Source organism: Eptatretus burgeri, chromosome 7, assembly GCF_056783735.1.
Source record: "Eptatretus burgeri isolate ZD-2024b chromosome 7, Ebu_testis_v1, whole genome shotgun sequence".
Classification (NCBI taxonomy): Eukaryota; Metazoa; Chordata; class Myxini; order Myxiniformes; family Myxinidae; genus Eptatretus; species Eptatretus burgeri.
The window spans coordinates 110,765,139-110,777,638 of NC_140967.1; the positions used below are offsets into that span (position 1 = coordinate 110,765,139).

Here is a 12,500-nt window from a genome sequence, read left to right on the forward strand (position 1 = left end):
CATTGTTTACAATGAACGATTTAAATTGCTGTCACTCGCCTTTGTTTTTTGACGCTGGGGTTTGGAAATTTGAAGCGTTTCTTCTGAACGTGTTAAAACGCTCAAACTCGACTATTTTAAATAGACGCTGCCGATGGATAATTGGAATCATAGCCAAGCTAGGCATCGAAGTGTGAACATCCTCGTCATGCTGAAGAAAAGTTTGAAGAATGCTGCAAATAAGTGTCCTGGCCGTGGCCGTGGCCGTGGATGCTGACGCAAGGACGATCCATTATACCGACGTCTTTCAGCCTATGAGTAACTTAAAAGTAACGTCTGTCGATGTGTGGCAACGATCGCGTAACGTGCCAACAACACGTTAATCATAGGTTAGAAATAAGTTTCGGGTACGCTAAACATTACCTCGGCGTGTCTCAACTTATGATTAACTTACAAGTAGCATGTGTTGACGTCTGTCAACGATCGCAGACCGTGCATACAACTTGTGGCCAGCGTAGCGGAACGTGTGAGTCATACGCCGGAATACGTCGTGAAATTTCAAGCATGCAAAAATTTGAGGACAACCAAAAAGTACAACGTTTAAAGCCAACGTACAACGACGTATGGCAGTGTTTTTCAGCGTGCTCTCAATGTTATCAAAACTTACCCATAACGTATTCAACGTGTGCCAGCGTTTTAGAAAAAAAATTCAAAAATCGGCATACGTTGGCTAAAACGTCAAGGTGTGACCGGGCCTTAACAGGCACTCATATTTACGCTGGTGGAAGATGCTAAAACCGTAAACAAAACTACAACAAGTAAAAGTTAGACCGAGTCCCCGGATAGCACATGATAAGACTGTAAAAAGGGGTGCCAACCTTGAGCAATCAATAAAAATGTGAAAAATAGTTTCTGTGGCACCGCAGAAGGGACACAATTCTGTGTTATCGGGACATATACGATGAGATAACACATTGGATGGTAAAATGTAATGTGCCAGTCGCCACTGCAAATCTCCGGAGCGCTTGGCAGTGGGTGCCTTGTACATAACATGCCAGTTGATCGAAGTAGAATGAGTGGTCTGAAGCATTCTCCCCCAATGTGCTTGTGGTTCCGCAGGTCTATCGGGAACAAGGGTTTTTAACACACAAAGCATAAACAGAAGATTTTTCCATCAATTTAAAGGAGATGAAACCTTGAAAATGAAGCAAAAGCTCTGGAAAGGGATGTTGGGATAAAGAAAGGTTAGCTTCCACCTGTGGAATCCATTTCAGTTTGGTTTGCTTGAAAAAGTGCAGAATCACAGAAAAGATTCTCCCAATATTTCGAATGGACCTCACTCCAGTGGCTACAGCGACGTCAGAAGCTGGCTTCCACTTGTAAGGAGAAGGAGTTCTGAGATCTTTTACCTTCGTACATCCAGCATCAATAAACTTCTGCACAAGAATACAATTGCTGCAGACCCCTTCAAAAATGGGGTTTAAAAAGATAGGCTCATTAAAGAACATTTCCAGGGAGTAGTCATTGTTATTTCGGCGAACATTGACTGCCTGCCATGCCTTCAGCATGCTTCTATAAAACAGGGGGACTGATGCTATATCAGCTTTCTTGGTGTCAATAAGGAACAGTTGCTGATCGTAGCCGAGTTTCCCCGCCTGCCGAAGCAGGCAGCGAGCCAAGGCCTTCCACGAAACGTCCGGGTACAGCAGTCTGCGAAGTGAAAGGAGGCGAAAAGCCATCACCTTGCTGGTAATAGCAATCAGCCCCTGTCCTCCTTCAGCAACAGGCTGGTTTAACACACCAGGTTGGAGCCAATGCTTTCGTCCCCAAAAGAAGTCAATAAGAATTGATTGTAATTTTTTAAGAAACAAATCTGGGGGCTGCAGTGCTATAAAAACGTGCCAAAGCATTGATGCTGCAAGGTTGTTTATAACAAGGGTTCGGCCCCGATAGGAGAGTTGACAAAGTAAGCCCTTCCACTTTCGTAAACGTCTCTCAGTTTTAATTATTAGAGATTCCCAGTTTTTAAAAATGAAGTTCTCAGTTCCAAGAAAGATGCCGAGGTAAAGAATTCCATCCCTTTCCCATTTAAGTTTCTCAGGAAGAGTCGGAGGAATGTAGCCATTCTGTGGACCAAGATGGAGAGCTCTGCTTTTTCCCCAGTTCACTTTTGTGGAACTTGCCAGACCAAATTCATGAATGCAACGGACCAAGGCTGAGACGTCCTCATTCGAGCGAACGATTGCACAAAGATCATCTGCATAAGCAATCACTTTAAACGGGTTCGCCATTGGTTGAGGAAGGAAACCGAGAAGACGTGCACGCAACCGAACGAGCAAAGGCTCGATCGCAAGAGAGTACAGGAGGCCAGAAAGAGGGCACCCTTGACGAATGCCTCTATTAACTGGGAAAGGGGGACATAAAATGTTGTTAACTTTGAAGAGACTAAAAGTGTTGTTATACAGTAACTGCACATGAGAGATAAAATTTCCCCCAAAACCAAACCCCCGTAAAACAGAGAAAAGATAAAAATGATCAATGGTATCAAAGGCCTTTTCTTGATCGAAGAACACCAACCCGACATTCCTTTGCTCAAGAGAACAGATGTCAATTATATCACGCACAATGAAGATACTGTCATGAATTGTCCTCTTCAGGACACAGTAAGACTGATCTGGGTGTACGATCTCCTCGATTATGGCTTTAAGGCGGTTGGCAAGGGCCTTGGAAAATATTTTGTAGTCTGCACAGAGTAATGAGATGGGACGCCAGTTGTGTGGTTGCTGAAGGTCTCCTTTTTTGGGGATAATGGCGAGGACAGCCCTCCGGCAGCTTAATGGCAGTGAGCCTGATCATCGACAGTCAATTATAACCTCAAGTAGTTCTGGTCCTAGGAGGTCCCAAAAGATTTTATAAAATTCCGCAGGATTTCCATCCAGGCCAGAGGCCTTACCCGAGGGTAGAGTTTGAAGAGCAGCTTGGAGTTCCTCCAAAGTTACTTCCTTGTCCATTTGTAGAACTGCAGATTTTGAGAAGGTAGGTAAGGAAGAAGTCAGCACTGTTACCATTTTGTTGTCGATTTTCGGAGCATGATAAAGTTCAGTAAAGTAGTGTCTGAGTGAGGCTCTGACATCTTTTTGATTGTGTGTTATCCTTCCTTCCTTTGTACTTACTGAAGTTATCTGCTGACTTCTCTTTGTTTGAGCTTCCAGTCCAAAAAAGAACTTAGAGGAGGTGTCCAGGTTACACAAATTCTCCAGTTGGAGACGAATCAGCGCTCCTCTGGCTTGCTTTGCACAAAGTCCAGCAAGAAGAGCTTTTTTATTCGCCAGCAAGAGGTTGGTTCTTTCATCATTTGAAGCCAAGAGGTTGGTCTGCAAATGTAATATTTCTTTGGCAAGCAAGGATTGAAGGGCAGAGTCATATTTGGTGTGGTAGGCTCCATATTGTTGGCACAAGGATCTTATTTGCACTTTGACGTTGTCCCACCATTTTCCAAGGCAGGGGAAGGAAGTTTTACGTTGGAGCAAGGCTCTCCAGAATACACCAAAGGCATCGACAAACAGTTGGTCATCCAAGAGGCTTGCATTGAAGGTCCAGTAGGCAGCACCACGATTCCGAACTGGTTGGTGAAAACGAAGTGCGACCATGTGATGGTCTGAGAAGCTGCTCGGAATAATGTTCATATTGCTCACAACATTTAAAAAGGTACTGTTGATGTAGAAACGGTCCAATCTTGCAAGTGATACGTGGCCTTTTGAACACCGACTCCACGTGTTTGGCGGAGAGAAAGATTGCGGATTCTCCACACATCAACCAGGGATAACTTTGACAAGGCTCTCAACAAAGGCGCTGCGCTTGCTGGGTGCGGCTCCTCTGCATTACGATCAATGGTGGGGTCTATCGTACAGTTAAAATCTCCACCCAAGCAGACAAGTACATCAAAATCAATGTGTACAAGACAAGTTTCTAAGTGTGTGTAAAATGCGAGTCTCTCCGTGCTATCGCTAGGTGCGTAGACATTCAGTACGGTGTGTTTAAAGCCATTGTGTGTGAAATCAAATACCCTTTGATAATCTCATTTAAAACAACACTGGGACTGCAAAAGGAAGGTTGTATATAAACAGCCACCCCAGCCCTTGGGTGTTCCAGACTACTAAAAAAACCATTTTCCCCTCATTGTCCTTTGGCATTCACATGCACAAGAGGAGCTACATCTTGTTTCTTGCAAAAGCAAAATATCAATGTGATTGGTCTCAACAAACTGTTTAATTTCTGCTTAACGGATGGAGGAGTGTCCCCCATTAATATTTAAACTCACTATAGAGAAGACCATAGGCTAACAAAGAGTTTGGGTGTGTCAAAAACTTAGTCTCTCTGTGTCTGCAGCTCATTCTTTGCTTTGAGGATGCATTTCCGGAGTCGATATACTTGTGATTCCGTCACACCAAGCTGTCCGGCTTTGAGGAGCAAAAGCTTCGCAGAGATTATAAAGCCGGACAAGTCAGGGAAAAAGTTTTTAATTTTAACATGTTTCTTGCGAAAGGTGTCATGAAGAAACTTTATGATATCGGCAGGTGGAACACTGGTAACACTCTCCGAATCTTGGGAAACTGGATCATTCCATGCTTCAGCACTGCCACAAGAAGCAAGTGATGAGGCCCCGTCCGAATCATAATCCGAGTACCGACCGGTGTCCATTACATTAACGTTATGCTCCAAAGATGAAGCTGATGGTTTAATAAGGGAAGCCTCACATTCCGCTTCCAAAGGGGGAGGAGTCGGAGGAGTCGGGGAAGGGAGAGTGGAGGGAGGAGGAGTGGGGGGAGGAGTGGGGGAGGTGGAGTGGGGGAGGTGGAGTGGGGGGGTGGAGTGGGGGGTGGAGTGGGGGGAGGTGGATTGGGGGAGGTGGAGTGGGGGGTGGAGTGGGGGAGGTGGATTGGGGGGAGGTGGAGTGGGAGGAGGAGGAGGGGTGGGAAGAGGAAGAGGATTAGAATTGGGAGGGGGAAGAGGAGGAGGAGTGGGAGGGTGAAGAGGACGGGAAGGAGGAAGTATACGAATGGAAGGAACGTTATATTCCGCTTGAGATAAACCTGGTGTTTCACTAGTTGAAGCTTTACACTCTGATTCAACCAGGTTTGGAGTTATTGGTGACTTAGAAATGGTACACACTTCACTGTTGGTCTTCACAGGGAGGGGGATTACAGTGGATTCGGTGTTAATATCCAAGGTGCTTGTGACTATGGGAGTGGTCACGTGTGCTCCTTGCTGCACAAAACCAATCTCCTCCTCATGTTCACCAACCCCACCGACAAAAAGTCATCATCCTCTGGAGCAATTACATCAAATCGATGTTTCGTTTTAAAAAGAGCATACATTGTTGCTTCCAAACACGAGTCATTATTCTCGGCAGCCGGCGCCATCTTTTTTGCACAGCTCACCGTCACATCTTGACTATTGTTATCATTTAGATGCTTCAATTTATGTTTCCTTTTTGAAGGAACAATGGTGAAGCTTTCGTCATCCGCCAGGGGGGGGGATTTACCTCCACTTTCGACGGCCCAGGCAGATTGTTCGAGTTTGAAGCATCACCAACGTGCCCAACTCTAGATATACCACTATTCGTCTCAATGGGTTCGACCACACTAGATATGCCACTTAATATATTCTTGGGGAAGTCGTTTTTTAAATGTCCCAATTCACCACAGATAAAACAAGTTGTGGTCTCCGTTGCAATATACATCTGGTAATTGCGGTTTTTATTTTTTAAAGTCATAACTGCATTGAGCGATTGAGTGTTGTTTTTTAGAATGATATAGCAATGACGTCGGAACGACATGATGTGGCGAACCGAAGCGTCAGAGAGCAGACGAAGTGGAATCATGGAGATTCGTTACAACTGTGCCAAAAACGCTTAATGCAGCTACAATCTCCTCACTCGAGAAGAAGGGCGGGATGTTAGACAGTGTTAATTTTACCGCCATCGTATCGAGATAACTAACGTTAACGAAGACGTCCGGCGGAACGGATAGACCGGTTTCGACCGCCTGAGCCACGTGTCGCTCCTCCGACAAGAAAACCACGACACGTTGGCTCATTTTCGAAGCAGCGAGAACATTCTCGATTCCTACGAGCTCTCCCAGAGCCATCACCACGTTCTCAACACTAACTCCATCAGGTGGAGTAATTGTCACTCCATTTTTCCGAGTGAGTGACTCGTGCACACTATTGTGCAAATGTCCGTTTGCCATAGCTTAAAGCAAAAGAAGAGAAGTTTAAGTTTAACAAAGGAAAACCGTCACAAGCAACCAGCAAGTGGGGTCAAATGAAGTATAAGGGAAAAGAAGAGTGTAAGGAAGAAGCTAAACCACCGATAAACGGCAGGCCTATGAAAACAAGGCAGATGAAAAAGTAGGCCCAGAAACCCGAAGGTTTCAAGGAAAACCCACAAAGCACCTACTGTGCGCGCTCTCCCTCTCTCTCTCGTCTCAGCAGGAAGGGAAACAGGGAAAAAACTCCACAAACACGTACGGGGACACAGAGGGAAACGAAATGGGGACAGGAACAACACCAACACAGCACAGTACTCACAGCTGCACACACAGAGCCGCCATGACGCCACACCCATGCATGACTCACCAACGGCCAGCAGGGGGGCGAGAGAGAGAGAGAGAGAGAGAGAGAGAGAGAGAGAGAGAGAGAGAGAGAGAGAGAGAGAGAGAGAGATAGAGAGATAGAGAGATAGAGAGATAGAGAGATAGAGAGATAGAGAGATAGAGAGATAGAGAGATAGAGAGATAGAGAGATAGAGAGATAGAGAGATAGAGAGAGAGAGAGAGAGAGAGAGAGAGAGAGAGAGAGAGAGAGAGAGAGAGAGAGAGAGAGAGAGAGGAATGAACACGAGAGACATTACCAGATTCAGGAGCTCAAGGCAATATCAAGTTCAAAAAAAACACAAGAAGCTGATACGATTATGTTTGAGTAATATCTCTGTTTTTGCAGGATTTGCTAGGTTTTTTGGGGCTTGACGCTGAATAATAAAATGTCGTTTGCCAACATTAATAAAATAATTATATATATTTATTAATTTTTGATAGGTGTCTTTTTGTTTGTTTGTTTTTTGTTGTTTTTTTTTTGTTTGTTTGTGGGTTTGTTTGTTTTACTTCGATGCACTCCTGAACCGCTGGACGGAAGTTGAAAATAAGTTGAAAACTGGTGGTGGTTGTACTTGTGGTGTGCAAGGGAAGATTTTAGGTGATAAAAAAAATTAATTATCCCCGGAGTTCAGAGTGAGGGAAGAACCCCAATTCTCTCGATGTAAATGTAATATGTATCGTACAGTGCCACCTGGTGGGAGTCGCTATGAGAAGTCATCTTCCATATCTACAGAACATATAAAACCCCAAAACACGGTGAAGCTTCCATCGACCCAAATCGATTTGATTGTGTCATGAGAAATAGAGGCGATTACGGTTATGATTATTCGGGATTTTTATATATATATATATATATATATATATATATATATATATATATATATATATATATATATATATGTATATATATATATATATATATATATATATATATATATATATATATATATATATATATATATATATATATATATATATATATATATATATATATATATATATATATATTTTTAATACAACATTGAGACTTGTATGAGAGCTAACACACAGATAGTACAACAAGGGGAGCAAGGAGACAAGAGGGGTGGGAGAGGGATGGAAAAACCAGTGTTGAACAGAGACATGAGGAGATCTGTGGAAGGGAGAGGGATGGGGCAGGGTACAAGGGGTAAACAAGATGGACACTGCAGGGACTTTCAGGTCCTTACACGACAGGGACTTTCAGGAATGGTTTGTGGTTGAGTAGAGGTTATGAGAAAAGTAGAAGTTGAGACGCGGTTATTGTGAGCATGTCTCTTAGTTACATATTATTGCACTGTGACTACGTGTAGCTATTTCAGTTTTACCTTTAGACATTTTAGACCATTAAACCTTTAGAACTTTCAGACCCTTTAGACTTTGAGACCTTCAGAACATTTCGACCTTTCATTTGCAATCAATGACCTTTCATTTAGTGGATAATGCGCAAACTCAACCAACCTGGATGGTGGGGAAACTGCCAGTAAATTAACCCGTTCACAAGGATGGGTTCTTTGCTAGTTTAAGATAACCCGGCAAAAGCCATGGGGTCTGAGGTGGGAAAAGGGGCAGAGGATTCCAGGGGCCCATGTGTTAGCAGAAAGTGCAGAAGGTTTCTGGTTGATTGAAAGATGTTGAGTATTTTTTTTTTTTAAAGAGGAAACATTATATTTTTTTGACTTCCGGTTCTGAGTTTGAAGGGCGGCAGCTTCTCTCAGGAGTCTCAGCCGACTTTCTCAAAGCGAAGTTTCCGGTCGTTATTTGTCACGTTTTAACTGTTTCTTTTCTCACCGACTTGTTTGCAGTCACTGTTCCTCGTTCGGTTTTGTTTCAAAAATCACGCTATTTTGTGAGTTTTTGTCGACCTTGTCTCATCGGGCTCCTTGAGGCCTACTCATCCTTACCGTCTAGGTGTTCGATCATTTTATTTGTATTCCCTCCCTATTACCATCAATTCCTATTTCCCCCACTTTTCCCAATGCCCCCCATCTATCTCTCCCAACAACGCACTCTGTTTCTCAGCTTAAATTTTTTTTTAAAAACTAACATAAAAAAGACAACCCTTTCTCGCTCCATACCCACGAGTACCGATTCTTCCTATTCTTCTTCTTCCTCCTGCGGCACACCATCTTTCTTCTCTTTGAGCTGACCCACTCTCACCATCACCTTCATGATTTCTTACTACAAACTTCCTTTCTCCAATCTTATCTAATCTTCAAAAATCCATCAAAAAAGATAATAATTGTCCTTGTATCCTTCTGAATTACACACCTCCTGTAACCACGTGTGTCTCCACCCTCTTCCTGTTACTTTTCATTGATCCATCAGCTTCACTCTGTTTACCGATCCAAATTCACCATACACCTCCACGATTTAACTTCAACCTTTCCTTTTCCGAATCTTATACAATCCTTATTTTAAATAAATAAATAAATTCACTTTTAACAATACACCTCCCAGAACCACGTGGTTCTCCTGTAACCACGTGATCTGTTTCCACCCTCTGCGTTTACCGATCCAAATTCACCATACACCTCAGGATCTTTTCTTCAACCTTTCCTTCACCTAATCTCGTGCAATCTCCATCAAAAAATAAAAACAACAATAATAATTTTTTTAAAACGATCTCTCATAATGCTTCATCTTCCTCTTTCACACGTCTGGTTCTCATAACTGCATCAGAATGCACTACTCTTTTTCTATTTCAACAGACTGCTCTCAATTCGACCTTTCCTTCATACCTTACCTAAAAAATCCAACTTTTACAGCATTTCTTCTCTCAGTTCTCTTAATTCGCCTTTATTGCATCCATCAAGAAATGCCTTGTCGCATTTTTGAACTAAAAATTTTTAAAACCCCAGTTTGCTATGAATGTTCGCTTTCCTTCAATCATCATTTTTTTCCAACTTCAGTGCCAATTCACCTCTCTCACCTCTCCCTCTCAAAACAACCACCACACTCTTCCTCCTCCAAGCTTCCCTCTCACGTTTCTCAAAAACTCCCCTCACCTTTCTCCCTCAACTCTCCCCACCGACCCTTCTCCCACCATTCATCCCCCTCACTCACCCCTCTCAACGCCCCCCCCCCCACAATCACATCCAAAAAGCTGCTGCCTTCCCCCAACCTCTCTCCTCCGTCTCATCACTCTACCTCCTCAAATCCTCAATTGCCTTCTGCCCCTCTCTTATTACTCCCCACAGCACCTCAACCCAGCACCACAACGCCTTTTCTCCCCCTCATCCAGCCCCCTCCCCGAGCTCTTCTACAATCCCCCACACTCTTTCAACAACTCTCTTTACCTCCCTCCCCTTCCCCTCCCCTGCACCCAAAGCCTCCTCCTCTCCCTCTTCATTAACAGTATGGACCTCAAATATCCAGGGCCTTCGCTCAACCTGACAGACCTTTCCATACAAGTTGCGACTGAGAAACCAGACATAATCTGCCGAACAGACACTTTCCTCCCTCAAGACGTCTCTGACTCCCATGTATCTCTCCCTGGTTACTCCCTCCTCCGGTATGACAGACCTGAGCCTCGTCCTGGTGGAGGAGTTGCTCTCTTCATCAAAGACTCTATTCCTGACTCTCCATGTACTGCCCTCACTCCCCCACACCCCCAGGAATACCTCTGGCAACGGCTTCCCCTCCACTCCAACCTCATATTTATATGTGTACTGTACCGTCCACCAAACAGTGATGACACTATCTACACCTCACTATCTGAAAACATGGACCAACTTCTATCCTCTCATCTGAACTCTCTCTTCCTCATATGTGGCGACTTCAATTGTCATCATACCAGTTGGCTGGGTGTGGATACCTCTCTCACCTGTCATGGCACTTCAGCAAAATACTTCTGCGACTCATTGGGAATGAGCAATCGGTCAACTTCCCGACGTGGATCTCAACCAATGGTACACTATCTCTTCTGGATCTGATTTTGACAAATTTCCCCAAAAATATCTGCTGTTCTTCCTCTGCTCCAATCGGTTCTTCTGACCACGTGCTTGTCAAAGTGGACATCTCTCTGGCTGTTATCAGAGAACCACCTCAGCACAGTCGAGTCTGGCATTTCACTCAGGCTGACAGGCAGGGTCTCCCAGCAACCATCAAACTTCTCGACTGGTCTCCCATCTCTACTTCCTTTGACATCAACTCATCCTGGGAATTCTTTCAAAGAAACTTGCCCTCTCTCATGCACAGAAAAATCCCCTCTCGTTTTCAGTTGTCCTACCCTTCCTCCCGCCCATTGTTCACTGAAGCTTGTGGTGAGACAGTTGTCCTGAAACAACTTGCCTTTGCCTGATGGAAAGCAAACCTAACTGAAGGGAATCTCAGTTCCTTCCATCAAGCTCGGAACAAGTGTGTATCTACCCTGAGGAGAGCCAGAAAAAAAAACATCTTTCTCATCTCAAGTCTGAACTCTCAAACCTCTCTCCCTCCTTCAAATCCTGGTGGCATCTAACCAAGTTTGTTTCTGGTGTATGTTCCCCCTACACCTCTTCCCTTACCTCAAATGGCCGCACTGCTGACACCGTTCATGAAAAGACTGAATGTCTAAACTTGGTGTTTGCATCGAAATCTTGTGTCCGAAACCTAAGTTCAGGTTTAATTTCAAGATAATCCATTATTTTATTTATGCAATATCTTGTGTTGATATTTCCCTGAAATATCCATGAATCTATGAATAATATATAACAACAATCCTTTGAACATTTCTCATACGTTCAGTTTCTTCCCTTGTAAGGAAAGGTGTGTTATCAACCTCATACTTTACTTTCATTTCTCAAATCAATCTTGTAAAGTAATTCATTTTTGGTGTAAATCTAAAAGAATTATTTTCCTTTTTAAATTTTTTATTATCATTAATTAGAAGATAATCACAGAATATACATTGTTTATAGGCTTTTGACTCTGTGTTTAATCCCCGTCTTTCACGCACAGGACAATTCTCAAATTTGTCATATGGAGAATCAGGGAAGTCTAGCATATTTATAAAGTAAAACTTTACTTAAACTGAAATACATCTATACTTTCAGTTGCATATTGACTCATATTTAATAATATTACCATCGATATCTATATACTTTTTTTCATTACCAGATTCAACGACAACATTTTTTATATTACAGGTAATTTTAAAATGATCCTTAACAACTATTGAACGAAATGTCATTTCACCTGAAATATTAACATCCTTTATTTCATCAGGATTTACATATTTTGGGTTGTTGAAAAAAATACAAATTTCTCCTTGCATATGATGGTCTTATCTTTTCTTTCTTAAGCTTCATCCATAAGGTTTTTGTTTTTTGATACTTTTTCTTGTTTCATTGCTTTTTCTAGTTTTGAATATATTACCAGAAGGAGAGGAGAAACTTTTGTAAGAGATACTTTAATTGATGTTCTACCAGGTATACTAAAAGCCCTTCCACTGAAGGAAATTGAAGAACTCATCATATCCACCATAATTGTTTTTATCCAATAGTTGTTATATTTATCTTTGTTAAATTTTACATCCTTCACATATTTCTCAGTATCTTTTACAAATGAAGAGGTTGATTGAAACTTGTCTTTTGTGTCTTGAAACATTGTATTTATTAAGTGAAAAAAGTTGGAGGATAAAATGGTTTTAAGCACAGATTCACCTATAAATTAAACGAAATTTTCATAAAGAAAATTTTAGTTTAAGCAAAGTTTTATAATATAAATATGGTGAATACAACGTACTGCGATGTTTGTAATCACAAATATAAATATGATAAAAAACACCTTCAAACCAACAAACATACATTTAATCTATTTTATCAAATATCTCCTCTTGAGTTGGAAAGAAAACATTGTGATATC

The 12,500-nt window shown here is 42.4% G+C and overlaps 1 protein-coding gene across 5 annotated transcripts in view; it reads right to left on the bottom strand.

Annotated features, from left to right (window-relative positions):
* LOC147024094 (protein phosphatase 1B-like) overlaps positions 1 to 12,500 on the bottom strand; it is a 136,978-nt gene that overhangs the window by 54,743 nt on the left and 69,735 nt on the right. The window contains exon 5 of one of the 5 annotated variants that reach the window (XM_085890288.1): positions 626 to 1,100. The exons of 3 other annotated variants lie outside the window; for them this stretch is intronic. In XM_085890288.1, coding sequence (XP_085746414.1) covers positions 710 to 1,100 — 391 coding nt within the window. In that variant the 3' untranslated portion in view covers positions 626 to 709. Of the gene's footprint in view, positions 1 to 625; positions 1,101 to 12,500 lie in introns of those variants that run through there. One more of the 5 variants, XM_085890289.1, reaches the window with a different exon arrangement.